Below are 24,340 nucleotides of genomic sequence, written 5' to 3' on the forward strand. Positions count from 1 at the left end.
CATTTCCAACCAGAGTTTTGAACTTTACACTTTAAACAAATTGAGAGCCATTTTAATATCCATTCCGATTTCACATTAATTGATTAATTTTCTTCTTTTTTTAAGTTGAATATAATTCTAAGCTTTTTATTTAAACATCTTGATTTTTGCAGAAGATTTTTTTGTTTTATATTTTAAGACTGTGTATGTATGTATGCACTATGCAAAGGGGGTGTTTAGCAGTAGCTTTATATGTATGTATATAATATAACATTAAAATGTATGTACTTCTATTAAACGTTTGTTTTTCTTCTTCATTTCTTTGTTGTTGTTGTGGTCATAAAACATGTTAATAAATTTGGTTACTAATTACATAGCTTATTTCAAATATAACTTGATTTAGATTTCTTTTTTTGAAAATAAAAAAAAAAAAAACAATAAAAAACGTAGTTAAAGTGTTTATATGACAACTGGGCGGGGAAGAGGAGGGAAGGCTAACGATATTCGTCATGTCTGTCGAGAATTCAAGTCATAAAAATTATAATAATAGGATGGGGATAACTAAAGAGGAGAATGTGAATAGAATATTTCCAACATTCACATTAAAACCTATTGAAATTACATTCTTCCTTGTTGTAAAACTAAAAAAAGTTACTTATAGTATATCGTAGTTAAGTTAATAATAATAATAACAACAATGTTATTAGAAATTTCTGATGATCCTACTTGCTAACGATTGAGAGAAAATAAGTTTTACATAATTCTTTGTTTTGTATATAGTTTTACAAATTGCTCATTTTTTTAATTTTTAGATATTAAAATTAACTTTACATAGCCAATTTTTTATTGTATAGATTTTAAAATGTCTGCTAGAGATTGGAATTTCTTTAAAAACGTTTTTGTTGTTCTATACTCCATGTCAAAAACTCATTTTCCCTCTACATTACTGCATATATATTTATAATATTAATTGTTGTTTTGTTTTTTGTTTTACTATTTACATTTTGTTAGAAATTCATAACTTTGTTACCAGTTTAAACAGTTAGTTAAGTTATAACTTATCACTATATTAGTACGTTTTGGATTACGTATTTAAGATTTATATCCAATTATTTTTTCCTCGAAATTTGCCACGGAATCCTTGTCCTGGACTACCGCGCATCATCATTGGACTACCAATACCTCGGTTGCCACGGCCACGATTGAAAAACGGAGAACCACCACCTCCACCGCCACGTGGGGGTCTGGGGAAATTGCGAAATTGATTTTGTGGTGAACCATCCCAAGCGCCACGTCCACCACGACCCATACCGGGTGCGCCAAAACCTCCACGACCACCACCAAATATTGGACTACCACTAGGAACAGCAAATGGATTGTTATCATTGGTCGTCATTGGAAATTGCATACCATATGGCGGTCTTGGTGGTGGCGGCACTCCATGTGGTCCACTTGCCAGACCACCACGATTACTTTGCCATTGCATGCCGGACATTTGTTGTGGCCAATCTTGACAATCCCAATTTGTTTGGGGATCATATTCAGCAGGTGTTTCAAGAAGTGGCGGTCTCTGATAGGGAACTCTATCCGTTGTTTCACTGGCATCCGCATCTCCACCATTTGTTTCGCTATTGGCATCCTTATTATTTTCTCCCGATTGTTCTGCCATCTGTTCATTAACCTCTGTTATGCATAAAATAATGAAAGGCATGGAATATAAATTTTACGTTTAACAATTTGTAAATCCCTAGAATGATATTTGTAGCTGAAAATAAAGCCTGCGGGTTGTTTGATTTATATTCCCTAGAAGAATACATTTCATAAAATCTTTAAATTTTATCGACATTTACTATCAGCAAAACATCCCTTAGACTATACACTTATATCATAATTAAGTCCATTATCTCTACTTATTTGACATATATTGTAATAAAATGACAATTTAGATCCACTGGATTAGCTAAATCCAGCATAGTCTAAATATATTGTAAGCTTTTATTGAGGTTATATGAAAGAAAACGAGTATCAGACTGAATATTATAAAGTAGGATGCAAGAATAAGCTTCTCTAAAAAAATATGCTTGGACGAATGAAACATTACATGCGCTCAATTTACATAACGACGCCTCCAAATAATAGTATGCTAAGTCGACTTAGCATGTTTTCAAGTTCTTTACATTTTTATGTTTAACGTCCTTTAACTTAAATTCTGTCAAATTTTGGTAATGATCGGACAATCCGAACAGAAGTTATAAACAAATATTTACTTAGCAAAGTACTGAAGGTCAAAGAAATTTCCAAACTTTTAGAGCTTGTCCTGCAAAACTCGCTTTTCAGAATTAGCAAACTATTATTTGGAGGTGTCGAACGTCGTTTACCTTAAACTCTGTCTAATTTTGGTAATGATCGGCCAATCCGAACAGAAGTTATAAACAAATATTGACTTAGCATAGTACAGAAGTTCAAAAAAATTTCCAAACTTTGAGAGCTTTTCCTGCAAAACTCACTTTTTAGACTTAGCATACTATTATTTGGAGGTGTCGATATGTGTATTAGTTTTACATCCTCTAAGGACAAGATTGTTTTGACGTGTTTTAGAAATCGCATATGCAGTAGGAGAGTAGTGTATCAGGGATTTTCAATTTAGCTGATATAATTCCAGTGGCATTTGAAAAATTGTCGTTGTTCGCTGGTATACCTTTTTCAGTTATCTGGTTCAGGTTCATCTGTGTCCAGATTAAAAATTCTGCAAACTGAAGTGGCTGCGTCCATAAAGAATTAGAAACAGGTGAGTGGAGATAGCTAGGCAGTTAAACAAATGCAGCGTGTCGTGCGGTTCCAATCCACATGCTAGACATGTGTTTCTGTGGTGGTACCTCCTCGTAAATTGTGACGTAAACTGTGGTAGTACCTCCTCGGCTCCCTGTCGAATAGCACACTTTACCCTATCACTCTCAGGGTGCTCTATAAACCGCCGTTTAATATAACACGCGTATGTCTTCTGATCTGCCACTTTCACACCTTGAAAACACTTTCACGCCGTGAAATCGCCCTACAATACTCCCGGATTGGAGGGCGATTTAACAACTTTCCCCAATTTAATTAATCTTGTACTTGTTGCTGCTTGTTTACTTTTCCCTCTTAAGCTCGCCTACTTGCCTGTTGACTTCAGGAAAATTCTCTCAGCTATCCGAGGATTTGGGATAATAGACAGCTCTCTGAAGCGGTTGTTGTTTCAGAAAATTGCGGTGGTCAGAGATTATGAAGTCGGGTGGTCTTGTTACCGAGAAGATGATCGGAAGATGGTCTGATACGTCTGTACTGGACAGACTGGTGTAAGTCTTCATCCGCTTCTTGTACGATCCTTTTGTTCTAGCCATCGCAACGTTATATGCTACAGGTAACGGTGAGCTTTGTTGCCCGATTCATAAACAGGCAATCATGAATATAAATTCCGTGCGTAATTTGTTCTCTTTTCCCAATTTCACAATTTTTTATTTCCATATTTATGTACATATGTCCAAAAAGGGTATTTTGATCGATTCGGCGAGAATATTCCATATTTTAGTTATTCTAATAGTTTTCAAAAAAAAAAAAAATAATTTTAAAAGAATTTCAGTTTTTAAAATAATCGTCCGTGCGGAAAATTTCGATGGAAATATTCGTGATTGTCCTGAAAGTCTACGACTTCAGCGACATTGTTGCGGAGACCGTGGCAGGAATGATACATTTTCGGGACGCTGAACAACAACGTGTGATGTTATATGCTGCATCTTTTGTTCTCGGGGAGACGGGGGGTGTCTCGTGTTCCAACGACGACGAAGTTGTAGACACGCTGGGATATGTTTTAGCAAACAGAACAGATCCATGGCCCGGGGTTCTTCTCTATACCGGCACAGACCAAAAGAGCTCACCGTTCCCATGGTGAAAATATCCGAACACAAAAATATAATTGTTGAGCTGAAGACCCCTGATAGCTCGGCCGCCGTAGACTACCTTCTTGCTGATGTTGTTGTTGTAGCACGATAGGTTTGATGCTGGTTCGACAGCCGCTGGTCGAAACGCTTTTGGCTTCGGTTCAATCTGGTACAAAGAACGCGCTACCGTGGTTGTTGTTGTAGCTGCATTAAACATACGTAGAAGCATAAGTTTTATGCTGGGATGGTAGCCGATGACCGAAACACTAGTTTCGAGTTAATCCGGTACGAAAGAACCCGCAGGCGGAACACTGATGGTCATCGAACCTCCTCTCCGACGACAAAACATGCAGGATATAAGCGTGCATATCCTTCAATCATCCTACAAACAACATCAGCCACTCTTCCCAATGTTATACGCTACAGGATATACATACCTACCTGCGGAGGTTGTTGTTGTAGCATGAAACCTACGTAGAAGCATAGGTTTGATGCTGCGTTGGCAGCCGCTGGCCGAAACGCTATGGTTTCGGGTCAAACCGGTTCGAAAGAACCCGCTGCCGCGAGTCTCACGTAGAGGTAGTTGCTGCTGTTGATTATGATATTTTAGGACCTGCGAAAATGTACTAAAATTGACCCACTTGAACTATGCTTCTACGACGAAGGAACACTAACGACAATGATGGAGTTGCAAGCGTAATCAATATAGTCCCTTTCGCTATAGTTTTTGCTATAATCTGCAATCCCTGATATACATCCAATACACTTATACTTATTTGTGCTGAACTCAAAACAATAAGGTTTAGTAGTCAATATCTGAGAAAAACCTAAACACTTCTAAATAAATCCAGTACATCCCAATAGGCTTAAAATTTGTTAAGTGCTAGGTGTATTCCTTTTTATGGCACACAGCTCAAATATTACATAGTCGATGGTTCGCAATGAGCTATATTTGTAAAACGTATGGTGCTGCTTTTTTTCTTCCTTGGACAAAACAATTTTATGACGTTAGAATATAACACATCCACTATATAAAATAGAATTTTACTATCAAACTTACTGATAAACATATCCTCGATTTAGAACAGTTTAAATTTAGAAGAATTTTACTTCTTAGTACTGGCCGACGGTAATGATTCCCATGAAGACCTTTTAGAAAACTTTTTAGAGGTTTTCAACATTTATGACATAATTTCTATATAAACGAAGTTTGAGATATATATTATCCACACTAACAATTAATCGCCTATTTTTTTTTCAATTTCCGCGGACTTATTTTAATAACTTTATAATTCTAAAGAAATTTCCTTTGCTGACGTACCCTAAAACAAACAACCCACATTATGTGCTACATTATTTGGAAAAAATGTGTCTACAATAACAATAAAAACGAACGAACCAAAAAAATGTGGTTTAAAAATAAGAACACAAATCAAACAAATAATAAAATAAATAAAATTAAGAAAAAACAAAATATTAAGCAAACCTCTAAATATATCATCAAGATCCTCATCAGACATATCCATATCAACCACCATGTCTGTTGGATCATAACCACCCGTACCTCCACCGTCTCCATCGGTTTTTTGTTGTTGCTGTGAACCTGCTTCATCTTTCTGGGTCTCTTTTGAGGGGCCTTTAAAAATAAATATTATATTGAGAATACAGAACATTGTTTCAAACTAATGTATCACTTACTATCACGTTTTTCGGGAGAAATATTAGAAAGCTTTAAAGTATAAATATTAAAAGAAAGAAAAGTGAAATTCCGATTAACAAAAAACAATTAAAGTGTAAAATTGTTAGCATACATTTCCAGACTCATCAGCTGATAGCGATGATATTGAGGACGTATCATTGAAAGCTGCAGGCAGTATTGTGGTTTCAATTGTTTTAATAGCTTGCCCAAGTATACGGTAATCAACATCATTAGTTGTTGCCTAGAGAAAATTGTTGAATTGTTGTTAGAAGATACATATCTTTAAAACATTTTTTAAACATACCTCATTTCCAGATTGATACCAGGATTTCTTATCGTTATCATTTGCTCCCGGTGAACCAGTCAATGATATGAGATTTCTATGATCAATATCCAATTGACGGGTTTTTTCTATAATGAAAATAAAGTATTAAATATATATAAAGCTACCTAAAAAGTAATACAGAATTATTTGTATCTAAAGACCCGTTTCTCCAAGACGATTCAAATTCCTTCCAATTACAATCAAACCCCTATTGTTGTAGAAAATGTTCGTTTAATTAAAAACGAACATGAATGAATTATTTTTCAAAAAACAGAACTTTGGTTGTTTTTTCGAACGAATTTGTATTGTATTATTTTGAATTGCAAATTTTTTATATCTTATACAAAGACGTCACTTACCTTTACTTAATCCCAATTTGGGACCAATTCCAAAAGCGGGTAAATGTAGCTGGCGATGATCAACATCTTGAGCTGATGATAAGCTTCCATCATGTTCCGTATACTCTAGCGTTGCAGAACTGGCATTATGAGGATCAACATCGAAGTGGGGCGGTGAAAGTGGCGTATCAATCGGTGTATTGCCATACGATGATGTCGATGCACTAGAACTATCCATTGGATTGTTCCACGACAAACCCATATCCCAGGCAGAATTGAAGTTATTACTACCACCATTTTCTGAACTATCAATTGATCCCATAGCAGGTGGCATTGGTGGTGGTGGCATAAGTGGTTGTGGCATAACTTGTGAATTATTAGGCGCTCGTATATTTGGACCAATAGGTGGACCAGTATTCGTTACCGGTATCCTATTATAGGCATTTGGATCATAACTTTCATTTGTGTTATATGTACGTGCATTCATTGGCGCATAACCAGAATTCATGCTCGGATGTAGGTTATTTGGCATGATGTTGGGCGATCCAAACATTGGAGGATTTGGTGGAGGTGGTAAAACATCACTGTATTGTTGCGATGATCGTGCCAAAGATGTATAACCACCCGACGGCACAGGCATGGTATTTAAACCTGGTATCATAACATTATCATTACCGGGATAAGCACTTATCGATTCAGGTTTATAATATTCGGCATTGGAATTGAAACTTTCATCGTCAGATCTTGAACCAATTACTTCGATCGGTTGACCTTAAATGAAAATATATTAAAATATTACTCATATTCAAATGAGCGTAGAATACTTACTTGAGTTTTTGGATGAGGTTTCATCAGACTTAAAATCGTTTATATCAAAAGGCAAATTTCCATCCAAATAACTGCTATAGCCATTTAAGTTGTTTTTGAAAAAACTCTGCAATAAAAAAGCGCAAAAAAATATATTTTAACAACACCAAAGAAGATAAGAAGGAGAATTTTTTTCTGTAACTTCCAAAATAGCCATTAAAAGGTAAACTTACCATTGAAATCGGTGATTGATCATCTGGTAGCTGTAAATCAGCATCCGGTTCCGGTGATGGTGCATTTATATCCGGTGAAGGTATGGGACTCGGCAGAGTTGGTGTTATTTCATCGAGTTTCTTTTTGACCAATTTTATCCGACTGCCGAAATTTTTGTAGGCCTAAATATGCCACACATTACTTTTCAGTTCCTAAATTGTTTTTATTTTTAACATCATCAATACTTACACTAACAACAACTTTTACTTCTCCCCTTTGATTGGCATAAAATTTAACCGCTGTATCCAAATTGGCCAAAACATTTTTGCGGCTTTTTATTTCAGCTTGTAAATTCTTATTGAATGCCTCTATATAGGCTGCATAACGTTCCAACTCCTTCTCCACATCATCTGAATGACTTTTATCTTTTAAATGTTGTTTGATATTCTCTATATCACAATTTGGGGCTTTTGGCATTTTCTTAAAGCTTTTGTCTGTTAATTCCGATAATTCGACACATTCTCGAATACTTGTTATGAGACTGGCATTTTGAAAGTCCTCTGAATCGGCAATAGTTGAGTGGGCTTTCTTTGGCGGTGCTATATTCAGTAGGCCACATAGATCTGTTAGAAATTCCTCATTATAGATTTCACGTTGTTCCCAAATACTAAATATTCGTAGAATTTTATTTTTGACTTTTTCATCTCTGAAAAGAAGAACGTATTTTTTGCTAAACAAATTAAAATTTTGATATTTCATTTTTTACTTACCTAACCATTGTAGTGGCCTTTTGTAGAGCTGTGGCCCAACTCTCCACAAACTCCAAACGTTTTCTTTTACTATACTGAATGACATCATTGGCCAAATAAAATAAAACTAAACGATGTTCAACGCGAACTGCAAACAATTGAAAGGAAAAAACGTTAGTGTAGTAGTTATATAGATACTTTGTATAATGATTCTGGCAATAATAAAAGTGGCTTATTTTTACTAATCTAGTGGGTTTAAAAAAGAATAATTCTCTATGTTATCAGGACGCTGAGCTTTCGCCTAAAACATTGCGAATTTCGTTGAACAACTAAAATTTCCTTACAAAACAGGCTTAATAAAAATTATAGTATTTTTAGACGAGAATTCTTGAAATCAGGCAGTGACTGGCAACAATAAAGAATTTCGAACTTTATAAGTTAAAAATCTTTCCAAGGAATTCCCACTTCTTGGTGAACAATTGATTAAAGCATTTGTTGCCACTATCCTGTTAAAAGAATTGCTATGCAGTAAATCGTATCTGCTTCGAAATTTTGTTTACTTTCCGATGAAATAATTTCTTATAAAACTTGAGAAATTTTCGAATTTAGTGAAGTAGCGCTTTTTTGCTAGACCACCATTTTCCAATTGTCCGCATGACGTGTTCCAGTAGTCGGCATATCGTATTTTAGTAAATAAATGTTATATGTTAATCATTTCTTTAATATTAAACAACAAAAGCGCACCAAATTGCTTTTAAAAATTAAATAAATTAAAGATTTGATTAACATTTGGAATTCATTTACACTTTCTTTTTTAGGTTTAGTTTAGACTTAATTATTTGAAAGATCAATAGTTTTTTGGCTTTTTGTTCACATTACAATTAAAAATTAAAGTAAGAAAATTTAAATACCTATGTTGCTTAAGGGGAGACTTCTCTCATATCAATGAGTCAACCCGATTCATATTAGCTCAATGATATGGGACCTACTGTTTATCGCCGAGTCCGAACGGCGTGCCTAAGACACCACTGAGAGAAGTCTCCCTTGTCCCTTCTGGGATGTTTGTGGAACAATTATATATATTATGTTGCTTAAATAAATTAGTTTGTGTCATTTTTTTACAATTTCGAGATAAAAAATAAAAACCGCACTTTTTTCACTCCATGCCGACTTCTGACAAATTTTGTATTTTGTTGTTCCTAAAGTCGGCATCAGCAAAAGTGGCAGAATTACAATAATTTTTTAATAATTTCTTTTTCTGTAGTGTTCTTTTGAATCTTCTCTATAACATAAGAACTTTGTTGAAAATTTTGTCATTTTAATATACATAATTACAGACATTATTATGTTGACATCTCCACTATTTTTTCCTTAAGAGGTATGCAGTTCTGTTGGTGGTGAAAAACGCTCACCAACAAAAAGTTAAATTCCCATATAATAAATGGTCTTAGCTCAATGAAATTTTACACTCAGTAAGCTGACAGTATATATTTGAAGCGTTTTTAAGATTATTTTCATGTTTTATTGCTATAATTTTTAGTTATTTGAGTTCAGATGCAAAAGATGCCCACTACTGGTACATGCCGAACTTTGCAGCACTTACCCTATTTAACGTAGATATATTTGGTAAAAATTAAAAATGTTTTACAATCGATGAATCCGAGTTTCACCCTTTCAGAATTTGCGAACTATTAACATATTCTATATATTATGACTGAATTTCTTTAAAATGAAGTGTTTTAGGAGGAATCCCATAATGTCGACCATTAAAATTAATTGACCTGGGAGCTGTGTTGGCATCAATGTAGAAAAATGGTTAAAAATGGGTTGAAGCCAACAAGTTTTTTATGTTCCCTTCCGATTTATGGCTTAACCTTACACTTCATAGACATATCCCAAAGAAAGACGCAAAGAATACTCCATGGGCAACATGATACTAGTGTATGATTTTTCGATATATCCACTACATCCACCTAAAATTGACTTGGCTATGGTAGAAAGTTAAACAATATCGACCGATGATGAAATGCCTTCATATATGGGATGGACCTATTGAGGCGCCTCCTAGGCGAAATCTGTGGGGGTAGGAATATATTTGGCTTATGCAGGTAACTAGAGCATTGGCTTGGCTATCTGAATATGCTGATATCCAATGGATTCATTGTAGAAAGTTAAACAAAATCGCGCAAAATACGCTCGAAACAAAAGGTTTTTTGACATAATTGTGGCGAATATATATCAAACAAGTGAGAAAAGGCTATAGTCGGTACGGGGCCGACTATGTGATACCCTACACCACTACCTCTGTGAATAATCTTTTCACTCGAAAACATTTCTTTTATGGAGATACGAAAGTTTACACCTATCTGGCTGGCTTAAGGCGAACTGAGCCAAAATGTTTAATATTTAATTTTATATTTGACTACTGTCGACATCACCAACATCAATAGGCTTCTATCTCTGTGAGAAAATGTCCGATCAAAATTCCGACCTGTAGTGTGATTGCAGAAAAAATGGAAAAAAGGATGCATTAACGACTATTGCGATATCTCTATTATTTGTCTACCTACGCCAACCTACTTTGCATAATTTCAAAGATGGGATTTTCTACTTTCTTAGGGTGGCTTTGCTTTTAGAAGGTCCCCAACCAAAGGTGTGATATCCGTCATTATTATTAAAATCGCAAAAATTAGAAGTTGGGTTTTATTAACGACTATTGCGATATCTTCGTTGTTAGACCACCTACGACAACCAACGTTACATTGTTGTAAAGGTGATATTTTATATATATTGACTTTTTCTCCAAATAAAGTTTTTGCTCATTCCGACCCCTAAATATTATCCGACCATCATCAAAATCAATAGGCTTCTTCCTCTGTGAGACCCTCTTTAACCCTCGAAATTTCGTGACGATCCGATCAAAATTGCGCTCAGTAGCGTGATTTCCAAAAAAATGGGATGAATTACCGACTATTGTTATATCTCCACTATTTGGTCACCTACGCCGACCTAGTTTGCATCATTGTAAAGATGGGATCTTCTACTTTCATAGTAGGGCTTTGCTTTTGGAAAGTATCCAACCAAAGCTGTGATATTCGTCATTATAACTAAAATCGCAAAAATGAAAATTTGGGTTTAATTTGCGACTATTGTGATATCTTCGTTGTTTGATCACCCACGAGAACATACTTTACATCGTTAGAAAGGCGATATCTTCTACTTTTATTGCCAGGTTTTGCTTTTGGTATACCCCTTATAGAAGCTGAGATATTAGCTTTGGAAAAAAACGTTGTCTTGTCTTGTCTATTCCGACCCCTAAATATCCCCATTTACTCCCAAAATTTCGTGACAATCCGATCAAAATTGCGGCCTGTAGCGTGATTTCCAAAAAAAATGGAAAAATGGGATGAATTACAGACTATTGTGATATCTCCGCTATTTGGTCACCTACGCCGACCTAGTTTGCATCATTGTAAAGATGGGATCTTCTACTTTCATAGTACGGCTTTGCTTTTGGAAAGTCCCCCGCCAAATCTGTGATATTCGTCATTATAACTAAATCGCAAACATGAACATTTGGGGTTTATTTGCCACTATTGTGATATCTTCGTTGTTTGATCACCTACAAGAACCTACTTTACATCATTAGAAAGGTGACATTTTCTACTTTTATTGTCAGGTTTTGCTTTTGGTATACCACGTACAGAAGCTTAGATATTCGCTTTGGAAAAAAACGTTGTCTTTTTATCCACATAAGTTTTTTTCTCATTCCGACCCCTAAATATTATCCGACCATCACCAAAATCAATAGGCTTCTTCCCCTCCGAGACCCCCATCAACACCCAAAATTTCGTGACGATCCGATCAAAATTGCGACCTGTAGCGTGATTACAAGGTTTAGATGGACAGACGGACGGACTGACGGACGGACACACATAGCCAGATCGACTCAGCTCGTGGAGACATTCATTTTGATATATATAAGTATGGGTCTACGACCATTATGTCGATGCGTTACAAACTTTTTGGCCAAAACCAACTTATAATACCCTCCCCACATAGTGGTGTAGGGTATAAAAATATAGAAAACATACGATGCATCTTGTAAAAATTGCATATTTTGAGTACTTTAAGCTGTAATTACGTCATCGGAGGAAGTCATAGGAGCCTCATATGACATTCCGGATATGCTCAGGGTGTCTACTATATAGTCCTGTATTCAAATATATAATAGCGGTATTCACTCATCGTTGTAAAGTGGCATTGTAGATCTTGTACATGTTGTTAACATTGTAAATCTACAAGTGTTTACAACACCACAACAACAAAATACATGAAAGCTTAATTTACCACAGGGTTGTTAATTTACTCGACCTAAAAGTATTGTAAACATTCCATTGTACTTTTACAAGGGTTAGAACAGCTGATTGCTGTGTCGTCACTTTGTTGTGAGTTTTATTTATGTCGGAGTTTTGTTTTTTTTTTTGGTAGAAAAATGGGAAAAATAAAAAGAATAAAAGAATGGAGGCCAAGAAAAAACAATTTTTTATGAAAAAAGTGTAATAAAACTGAAACTAAAAGATAGACTTACGACGACGTTAAGATGCTTTGATTTTTTTACGATATTCACAAAGAAGACATTCACACTTCGTTGTAAAAAACCCTGGTACATATAGTACATTAACAAGAGTTGTAAATCTACCACAATGAGTGAATACCGCTAATATAAAATTCATAGCGCCCACGATTCGCCAATAACCTAAAAATCGCCATGAAGACTGCTAAAGGGAAATCATTTACCTGTGATATCATTACCAAATATGCCATTTACTTTTCAATGGCAGTCTTCATGACGATTTTTAGGTTATGGGCGAATCGTCTGCGCTATGAACTTTATATTATATATTTGAATACAGGACTATATAGTAGACACCCTGAGCATATCCGGAATGCCATATGAAGCTCCTATGACTTCCCCCGATGACGTAATTACAGTTTAAAGTACTCAAAATATGCAATTTTTACAAGATTCATTGTATGTTTTCTTAATTTTTTGATATATATTCGCCATAATTATTTCAAAAAACGTTTTGTATCGAGCGTATAACATCTTCTTAATATATTAGTGTCGAAAAACCCGCAAAAAATATTTGTTTGTATCCGAAAATAACAAAATTCTGGATGAAACTCGATTTTGAGCTATATCTCAAGAACAAGAACTGATGGAGAAAAACCGTGACCAGATTTGAAAATAGCTCGCCGATTTCATTTAGAAACAACAACAACATCGGTTGAAACATTCAACTTCTTCAATTTTGTTGAGCAGTGTTATAAATGGTGGCAAAATTAAACGGCAAGCGTTTTATTTGAGAGATTCCATCATGAGAAAGAATATATTTATTGAGGCTAAGCGTTTTGGCACCGTTTCTATGGTTGGCTGCGACAAGCTACCAACTACATTTTGTTATGTGCATTCGTCGAAATTCGACGACACATAGCAGTGGGAAAAGGTTTGGTGTGTTTCGCAAACACTTTCGTCGGAGTTGTGTTAGGTTGCCAAAGAAAAACTTCTTATTGAAGTTTTTTCTTTGTTCACTTTTATACTTCGAGGTGACGATTGATGTTTGGGTATAAAAAGTTTCTTGTTGAAGAAGTTATTGAAAAATAACTTCGGTGGAAAATATCCACAAACAAGAAACAAGGGAACTGATGAGATCCAGTGGAGTGGATCGAAACTAGTCTTCCTTGCCTTACCCCTTGCCGAACAATGCCAACCTTTTTCCACTAATAAATTAGTTGTTTTAAAATAATAAAACAACAACAATGGGATTAAGTCAGACTATTTTGAAAAACAAAATTATAAATCGCCTTCAAATTTTTTGTTCAAAAAAAAAAAAAAAATAGGAGTGTGGAAGAAAAAGGACAATAAAACCATTTTTATTTGAGTTTAGGACCAAACTTGTCAATATTTTAGTTGTTAGTAGTGAATTTAATAGATTTGAAGGCAGTTTGAAAACAAAAAAGGTCTCTGGATATGCCCTTAAACAGGATATTATCCTTGCAGCTATTTTCCCATAACTTGAGCATTTATTGGGAAATCGATGGATTTTATAAACAAGACCTTTATTGATTAGAGTTGTTTAACACTCTAGCTGTTATACCCCGTTTATATATAACCGGATTTAACAAACCGACTGGGTTTTAAATGTCAATTCCATTGCTTATATTTCAAACAAATCCTTATAAAGAAGGTTAACCCTGCAAAAAGCTCTAATATAAACAGCATATTACCTCGAACAATACATAATGATTGGTTCCCCATAAATTTGTGTATTTTGAACCTTGAGCGAAGTTTTAACCAGTTTCCATTAGACCTTTATGTAAGGATCGACCAAAAAAGCGTATCTTTAAGGCATTAATTCCTCGACCAAATAATGTTTTGAGGTCCTTAGCATCTTAACTACACGCAGAAAAATTATTTTGTTTATATTTGAAAAATTGGATGATTGGCAGATATGGACCATTTTTCTAGACGCTTTGTTAAAAAAACTTTTTTTAAGGAAATACTTCTGAAGCTGCCCTACGAATATGTTTATTAGATGTTGCATCGTGTAAAACGCAATTTTCTATGAGAACTAATCTAAGTTAAGTACTTTTGAACGAAAAACGTGAATAAATGTAGAAAAATATAATACGGTGTATGACAACCATGGAGTAGTCAAAGCCGGATTTTCACATAATGTGTAAAAACAATTTCAACCGTTCACGCTTTAAAAAATTTTTGGAATAGAAGTGAAATTGATTGTGTACATAAAGCTAACATCCTGAGGACCTCATAATTTTATTTGGTCAAGGAATAAATGACTTATAAAAGCACTGTTTTGGCCGATCCTTTCATAAAGGATTAATGAAAACTGAAATTTGGTTCATGGTTCAAAATACACCTATTTATGGGATACCAATCATTATGTTTTGTTTGAGGTAACAGTCAGAGTGTTAAACTACTCTAATCAGTAAAGGTTTTGTTTATAAAATCCACTGAATTCCCCAATAAGTGCTTACTTTATTGGAAAAGTCGCCAGAAGGACAATAGCCTGTTTTTGGATACTAACAAAGGACTTTTGTTTTCAAAAAAAAAAAAAAATTCAAATATATTGTAATTAGTACTATCAACTAAAATATTTACAGTTTTGGTCGTAAATTCAACTAAAAATATTTTTATTGTCCCTTTTCTTCAACACTCCTATTTTTTTGAACAAAAAATTTTAAGACGATTTATAATGTTGGTGTAAACAGTAATTAATTTAATACAAATTGCCACATTTCTGTTAATGAAATAACAGTTGGAATGTCAACAATGTTAACCAAATACAAATAATAAATAATAATATATAATATAATAAATAATGGGAGTAAATTTTGTTATTATGCACAAAAGTTATGACGGTTTCAGTCAGGGTTTCGGAGTCAGAGTCGAGCAATTTAACTGAAGTCGGACTACGGGCAATTTTTAAATTTTATTTATTCATATTAAAAAAAAAAAAAACAATGAGAAAAAATGTAAGGAAAAACTATTTTATACTCAGTTAGGGAATGAATCAGAGGATATTTGCTATAATTTTTTTTACTCTTTTCATATCTACATTGATTACAAAATGAATGCCGAGAACTTTTTTGGACCAATTAACCCTCTAAACGTTTGCAAAGTCATTCTTAAAAACGCCCATTACACTCCTTTGAAAGACCTTGTGGTCTGAAAACTACTACTGCTCTAGTAACATGATATATGACTACTGAGATCCAATAACATTCGCTAAAAAATTTTCAATTTTCTCGGATAAAAAGGTTAAACATTTTTATAAAAGTCAAGCTGTTCACTCATCTTAAAAAATTTTGATTAACTTTAGCTGTTTTGTTGGGATGTGTATTACATGTTATTTGTAAAGAAATGGATCGTATACCCCATGGTACATTCATTATAAGGTAAGCCATAGGCAGCAAGGTAAGAAATAGCAATTTTTCTATTGGTCCCCTTATTCTTTCAATTCAGTATACACCATTTGTATATTGGTCTGTTCGAATCTGCTAATTTTTATTATTTTTTCGATAACATAAAGGAAAAATGTTATCGTAGTAACCCTGCGTTTACAAATGCCAGTATTGGCAAGACAATAGCAAAAATACAAACCTTTTTCACAAATATTCATACATTTTTAAATATGTATACCCTGCAAACATTTGGAAGGTTGTTGGACGTTTTTTTGATCAGATTATTCTTCTGCGCTTCTTTCCGGTGAATTTTTATATAAAATTCACCTAGGCGATTAATTTGCCATTCTAAACGATTCTAAAAAATTATTGTTTATAAACAGTCGCTACGACGAATCTTCTGTAGTGGGATTCTCTAACGCATTTTTTGGTTACCGACAAAAATCGGTAAAATTAAGGTTAGGTTAGGTCGGTAAGTCGGTAAGTTAGCAACCGAAATTAAGGTTCGCTAAGTCCTACCGATAGCAACAGTGATGCCAACATTTATTCATACTTTTAATTCACAAATTTGCGTTTTAATTTTAGCGATTTTTGTCGGTAACAAAAAAATGCGTTAGAGAATCCCACTTCTTTCCGCGAATTTGTATTATGTTTCGCTGTTGTTAGTGCAGGCGAATAATACCCCCCATACCAAGTGCGGATATTATTCGAATGTCCGGCGCAACTTTCGAAAACGATATCACTGTCGAAGGATTAGCAAATGTTTTTCGGGTGTACACAAGCACGTTGTTCTTTTGTTCGTCAAAAGTTTAAAAACGATATCATTTTCGAACATTTTGCGAATGTTTTTTCTTCATAAGAAAAATTGTTTCGAGAAACATTTTTTACTTCGGAAATTTTTTACGTTTTAAAAAAAAATTTATGTAGTTCGTAAAAAATTCCCATTTGCTTTTTTCAAATATTTTCGATATAAATGCTACGTATAATATTAACAAGAAGTGATGATAAACACAAAAGGATACAAATACAAGACAACAATGTTTATAAACAGTTACACGCATTGAATCGCAAACATTACAAAGAAGAAAAGGTACATAACAGAAATATCAACAGACGTCAGGTAAAGTTAAACATGTCATGTCCGCCAAAAATGCTTTTTCGGCACTATCGTAAAAACTATCATCTTTCCTTCACTAATAATATTATTGACGATATTCGAATTCGAAGGTTTTCCTGCCACAAACTGAGCGACGGATGAATCGTTTTCAATTCGTTCTCGTGTGTCGTTTTCTAACAAAATATCCGCAAAACTATCGAAAAACATTCGAAAACGGATCGTTTGCGATAGCAATGGTATGGGGGGTATATATTATTATTCCGACCTCTCTCTATAGAGAAAAGTATGAATGTATTGGTGAAAATGTTTTGTAACTTTGCTATTGTTTTGCCAATACTGCCTGTGTATAAAGGCCTAGTCCATATTTACATTAGGCAATTTTCCTTGCGGCAATTGTCAGTTTGAAGGAGGGAGAGGTGAGCTATATGGTAACCCTTTGCCTCTCAACACCCTCTCTCTCACCGACAAATTGACAATTGCCGAATGTAAATATGGACCTAGTTAAAAATAGTAGCTTCTTGCAGGTTCTGGAACGGAGCATGTGTGTATGTATTGTTTTGAAAAATATGACAAAATATTATGCCTGTTCCAGAACCTGCAAGAAACTACTATTTTTTACTACGATAAGAATTTTTCCTTTATGATATCGAAAAAAATAGTAAAAAAAAAAATAATACATTCATTGTCAAAAACTCAAAAGTATGTAGTGGATTCTTACAGGTTCTGGAACTGAGGCATTGATCTCAGTTAGAATTAAGTGAAAACTTTACAAATCTTTTCAACGGTTTGAAAATAATAGGAAAGACAAAAAAATATCATGAGCAAATTTATTAAAAATATATGTACATATGTACATATGTAAGACAAAAATGTCAGTAGAGTTTTTCTTTTATTTTCGTTGAATTTCAAGCAAAAGCAGAAACGCATTTCACTATCACCCTTGAAAAATACATCGATCTATACTAATTTCAATACAATCCATCAAAAACCGTGGATGTACATTCACAATCTATTTATTGGGATAAATCGGATACAGCCCTCATTTCGCTAAATTGTTTAAACCTTAGTTTCCGCAAAAACCTCAGTTTTCCAACACAATTGGTTTTAATTTAAAGCTCAGACGGCCTACTTTTTATACCCTACACCACCTTGTGGTAAGGGGTATAACGTCTTTGTTTTATAGGGATAAAACAAATATGCATATAATAACTTTCTGAGTCGATTTACGCATGTCCGTCTGTCTGTCCGTCTATCCATGTATTTTTGTAAACAACGGAAGTTAGTCTAGAAATAAGTGTGCCAAAGTATATAGAAACCGGTTCAGATTTAGATATAGCTGCCATATATATTTTCGGCCGATTTTAGGTATTTGATGCACGAAACACGCTATATACATATGTATGTCCGATTTCAATGAAATTTGTAATGTATGACGGATGTTAGTCCCGGTCCACACTAGAGTGATTTCATTGAAAAAATTGCATGAAATTATGCGTCTCTAGATCGACCTCCATGGTAGAGTAAAATCATAAAATTGCTGTAGTGGGGAATTCGATTTAGGAACACCTAATTTCATGAAATTTTTTAATGAAATTCAAGCTAGTGTGGACCGGGATTTAGTATAGAAATAAGTGTGCCAAAGTATATCGAAATCGGTTCAAATTTAGATATAGCTCCCATATATATATTCTCGGCCTATTTGATGCACGAAACACGCTATATATGTCCGATTTCAATGAAATTTGGAAGTTGTGACGGTGGTTAGTCTAGAAATAAGAGTGCCAAATCATATCGAAATCGGTTCGGATTTGGATATATCTTCCATAATATTATCTGCCGATTTTAGATATTTGATGCACGAAACACGCTATATTTGTCCAGTTTTGAAGAAAAAAAAAAGAAAATTTGGAATATGTGATGGAATTTGGTATAGAAATAATATAATATAGAAATATTATATAGTCGGCCCCGCCCGACTTTGATCCTTTCTTTACTGGTTTGCTTTGGAATATGTTCACCAGAAGCAATGATTACCTCATTTGAAATAAAACAGCACAAATTAGAAATTGGGATAGCCGAGCATGTTTTTTAATTTAAAGCTCAGTAGGTGTACTTTAATATCGAAAACTTTTCTTGAAAAGCTGTGATATTCATTAAAACAATTAAAATCAAAAAAAATTTGATGCATTAGCGGATATCGTAATTTCTTCGACTTTTCTCATTTTTTACTTTCATTGTCAGTCTTTTCTTTTGTAATACCTACAGTAGAAGCAGAGAAATTCTCATAACAATAAAACTTCGACTTTCTCTCCACATGAGTTTTCCCCCCCATTTCGACCCCTGAATATTATCTAACCGTTACCGAAATCAATATGCTTTTTCCTCTTTTAGACCCCCCACCTTCTATTAACTGTCCCACAAAAGTTCAAACATTTTCGCTAAAATAGTGCACACGATAACTCTCGAACGGATCAACTAATTTGATACATATGTTTCTCGTAATATGTCATCAAGACATAGATCGGGTTCGAATATGGACTATATCGGAGTATTCGGGTACACCCATCGATCGATATCGATATACCTTCAGGTAGCTCACTCATAAATGTTCCAATTTGTTGTCTTAATTGTGGTTTAACGCTGTTTGAGGGCATACGTTTTTATTGAGGGTTCTTCTTGTGTTCCTGTTTACAGCGATATGTTTTTCGTGGGCAAATCCATATGGTCCAAAAGCTTTTTAATAAAATCTAAGACGATCAACTAAAATGAGTGGTGGACAGGAAAGCTATCAAAGGTGGGATTGAAATTTGTTCAACCTTTGTATGTACATCGTCAGCTGCAGGTACCGGTTTATATTGTTTAATTTGCTTCTTTCCGTGGTCGTTCATAGAAATTCAATTCGTTTTACCGAGAATTACGGAAGTGTTGGAAAAGTCGTTATTTGTTTCGCGCACTTTTATCAATCTGTCCCATCTCTTAAGGAGTGATCCCCACTTGTAAAGCCCAAAAAGGTAAGTTTTCATGATTTTTTTCCAAAAAAAAAAAAAAAAAAAAAAAACATACTTTTTTGGTAGATTCTTTTTTTTCCTCTGAAAGAACACTTCTTGATCTAGCGTCTGATTTTTTTGTAGAAAAATATTATGTGGTTTTGTGGCAAATTACCGTCTATGAAAACCTTTTTTTAATGCGCATTAACCGATTGTCATTTAACCCAGATATGCCCATTGCTTGATCGTGATCATTTTAAAAGTATTTTTATATTATTTTAGAAGCAAATGTGAAATAATAACAGTATGTTTATATGTTTTTTAAAAATTTGTTGAAAAAAGTGGTTTTTGAGGCCACTTTTGGACACAGGGTTTTATCATATAACTGGGAGTTATGGGACACAAAACATTTGACATATAGTCCAAAGACACCTTTTCGGCATCTAGTTAACGTTTTTTCGTAGTAGGCTCCACATCGTGTATGTTTTCGTTATAAAATTACCCAATAATTAATCGGTCATAACGCAAATCATTGTAAAAACTAAGCGATCGGTGGCAACTTCGATGAACTAGACCTCAAAACTCAAAAATAGTAGCTCAAAATAATGGAATCACATAATATCCCAAGAGCTACAGATGTGTACTGAGTATATCACCAAAATAAACGGTACTTTGATAAACATAACATATCAAATTAGCAAGAATTTTGTGTGTCCTATATATAGGACGCTGGGCATATCTGGGTTAATTTTATGGATATATTTCGAACCTAAAGATGTAAAACTTCATCGACAATAGCATGTTTATGGCTACAATAGCATGTTTATGGCTACAAACAAAGAACTTTTTATTATTCAAACAACCTTCAAATCTATGGGATACACTTCTCACCTCTGAATTTTGATCACTGGATTTTCAAAAGCACATATTTCTGAAAAATGGTATGTCTTTCCAACATAAAGAAAGTTTTGACATAACATATTCAAAATTTTACGATGCCACTACCTGGGTAATTGTGCCATGATAAGAACTCAGTTCACATTGTTTGGAAAAGGTGGTGGATAACTTTGGCTTTAAACTGGAAACTCTCTATATCCTCTCCTCCTCAAACTAATGAATGCGTAAGAAAAAATGTCTCAAATAAATTCTGCAAATAGTCACTCTCATATTCCTCACGTGGACGACGACTACAAAATAGGAAAGAACATAAAGATACTAAGGTTGAAAAAAGCTGAAAGCAAGAAAAAAACATTCTCTTATATTTGAGGAACTAGGGTAAGTCCGGCATGTACCAGTAGTCGGCATCTTTTGTATTTGAACCATGGTACAATTACCCAGGTAGTAGTATCGGAATTTAACTTTTTGTTAGTGAGTCTTTTTCACCACAACTGAAAATGCATGTCGCTTAAGAAAAAATTAGTGGAGACGTGAACACAAAAATGTCTGTAATTATATTAAAATGAACAAATTTTCAATAAAAAGGGTTTGATGGTAGATAGTATTCAAAAGAACACATTAGAAAAAGAAATTATTAAAAAACCAGTAAGGAAAGGATCAAAGTCGGGCCAGATCGACTATATGATACCCTACACCACTGTGAATATGTAAAATATAAATCGGTAGTGCGATTCTCTAACTCTGTTGCTATCGATAGAACTTTACTGTTGCTATCGATAGAACTTTACGAGAACTCTCTTTTGGTCGCCAACTTACCGAAAAATATCGTTAATCGCCGTGTTTATAAGCATTTTAATTTTACCGATATTTGTCGGTAACTCAAAAAATGTGTGTTTTTGAGAATCGCACTACGGAGCTATAACCAGATCTTAACCGATTTCGATATAATTTGGCACAATTATTTCCACACCGAATTCAGTCACACATTACAAATATTATTGAAATTGTACTTATACAGCGTGTTTGGTGCAGCAAATACGCGAAATCGGCCGAAAAAATATATGGGAGCTATATCCAAATCTGAACCGATTTCGATATAATTTGGCACATTTATTTCTATATGGAATTCAGTTAAACTTTCCAAATTTCATCAAATCGGACGTATATAGTGTTTGGTGTAGCAAATACGTGAAATCGGGCGAAAATATATATGGGAGCTATATCCAAAGACATATATAGCGTGTGTGGTACAGAAAATACGTGAAATCGGCCGAAAATATACAGTACCGTGCAAAATAATAGCAGTGCGGAACTACTATGTACGAAAATTGCAGTAATACTGCTATAGATTCTAAAGGAATAGAATTATCTGCGTCAGGTGAATGCTTATAAGGTTCCAGACCTCACGAGCTAAAATATTTTACATAAATATGCAAAATTAAGAAACACCATTGAAGTTTTCTGCTCAGGAAGGTTTTTTCGTGTACAAAATAATAGCAGTAAGTAAGTAAAATGAACATGTTAAAAGCTATTCATTTATTACTTTTTACAGTTGAAAAGTATTTTGGAATAGAAATAAGACGAAATACTGACAATATGTGCAAAAATGTGGATAACCACTGCCTTTAGTGCATCACTGCAGCCCAGATGGTTATAAATATAAAAAAATTAAAATTTTCAAGGAAAAACTTACCACATAGTGGAATATATCGGTGATATTTTCTCAAAAATTATTTGTAAGGGTGGACAATCTTTGTACGTATCTTCAAAGCAGCTAATATCCTTAGCACGGATACTATTTTTGGAATTTAATGTAAAAATAATCTGATAATGCGAAGGAAATAAGACCAAATCTTATGGAAACGTGCTAATAACCCACTTTTATGGATTGGTATGGTCTTCATTTTTGTTATCCAGAACTAGAGCTACAAGTTTGCCAAAGATCCAAAAATGAAAATCCAATCGGTTTCCGAGATATGAAACCGACAACTTATAAACATAAACTAAGATTAGCCGGCTGTAGACGAAGCCATAAAGTGACCGGGCAGTTATTGCAGATATTTACCACTAAGAATCGATATTGACAATTTGCATAGTCTTGACATGCTCTTAAAAAAGATTTTTAAATGTAATGACTTTTTAAGTGATGTCTGTTGAAGCTCCGTAACCGCAGTGGATAATGAACAACGAATTTGGTTTAGGATCGCCTTTAAGAAACAATTCATGGCAGCCTCAAATTAACCTCCCACAATTTCTATTACCAAATCTTTCCCCTAGTCTTCGCTCCAATAACTCTTAGACATGTTACTATTGATGCCGCCTAAAAGTATGCTACGAAAAACCAACGCAAATTGTATATTTTGCATAATATGCCGGAACAATTTTCACATTAAGAAATCAGCAATCTTAATTAAGATTTATCATTTCTTATCTATCGTGATCCTTAGCATTCCTTATCTACTGGAACTCTTCCTTTGGGGACTCCATTTTTTACACATTTGAAAACGAACACCTCTACTATTATGGACAAATTTATTTCATTCGCAATGATGAATCTAACAAGGTTTTACTGTATACCATATTGCCATGGAGTAAGAATACATTTTGCCGGCAAAAACTCGAAATTAATTCATCGATTGCCCCCTCATTTAAGAAGTGTAGGTGATTTCATGTAAATAAAAACAAAAACTTTTTATGGCTGTGTTTATGCCATTCTTCGCCGCACTCACACACTTACTTAGCCAAAACATACCTCTTTTGAAAACATTTAGCCAACAGGCAACGATTTTCTTGTGATGTGCACGCTGTTTCAAGCACCACGCTGACATTTGCTGTATACCATCCTGTGTATCTTTGAGGCCTTCCAAGCGCGTTTCGAAAAGTTCCACATCGAAATCTTCTGACGCGCTCACGGAAGCCATAGCGCGTTTTGGTTTGGAAAAAACCTTAAACGAATTTGATTTCTTTACTTAAAACTTTACACAATTCTTCCTTGATTACTTTTTTTGTTGTTGGCGTTGGACGACGTTAGAACTTGCCCGATAAATTTTCTATTTACGGCACAATTTCTTTTCACTTTCCATAAATCGGATGATTAAACGATTACCGAACACTCAGAGCACATTTCTACGGGAAAATTTATTAATAAATCAGCACTTTATTGTGCAAAATTTAGTAAAAATAAGCGCGGAAGATAGTTTTTGTAAGTTTTTCTTCACCTCTTTTGGTTTTTTCTTTTCTTTTTTGTTGTTCTAGTAGGGATTAACAGATCGAATATTATCGATGTTATCGATAACAATTTGATATTTTAGAACCCAGCTAAG

General features: G+C 34.2%; 2 protein-coding genes across 2 annotated transcripts in view; both read right to left on the bottom strand.

Annotated features, from left to right (window-relative positions):
* The window catches only part of LOC141394700 (zinc finger matrin-type protein 5), a 345,637-nt gene that overhangs the window by 205,018 nt on the left and 116,279 nt on the right, over window positions 1-24,340 (bottom strand). The gene's annotated exons all lie outside the window — the stretch shown is intronic.
* On the bottom strand, window positions 88-24,280 carry LOC141394691 (uncharacterized). Its single transcript, XM_073969468.1, has 12 exons — window positions 24,018-24,280; window positions 23,770-23,962; window positions 8,049-8,175; window positions 7,528-7,984; window positions 7,299-7,460; window positions 7,087-7,192; window positions 6,280-7,029; window positions 5,900-6,006; window positions 5,708-5,836; window positions 5,595-5,625; window positions 5,383-5,532; window positions 88-1,662 (listed from the first exon to the last, which is right to left on the bottom strand). The coding sequence occupies exons 2-12, from the start codon at window positions 23,936-23,938 to the stop codon at window positions 1,079-1,081; spliced, it is 2,772 nt and encodes a 923-aa protein (XP_073825569.1). The 5' UTR covers window positions 23,939-23,962; window positions 24,018-24,280; the 3' UTR covers window positions 88-1,078.

This window comes from Musca autumnalis, unplaced genomic scaffold (assembly GCF_047663935.1).
Source record: "Musca autumnalis isolate F117 unplaced genomic scaffold, ASM4766393v1 scaffold_2, whole genome shotgun sequence".
Classification (NCBI taxonomy): domain Eukaryota; kingdom Metazoa; phylum Arthropoda; class Insecta; order Diptera; family Muscidae; genus Musca; species Musca autumnalis.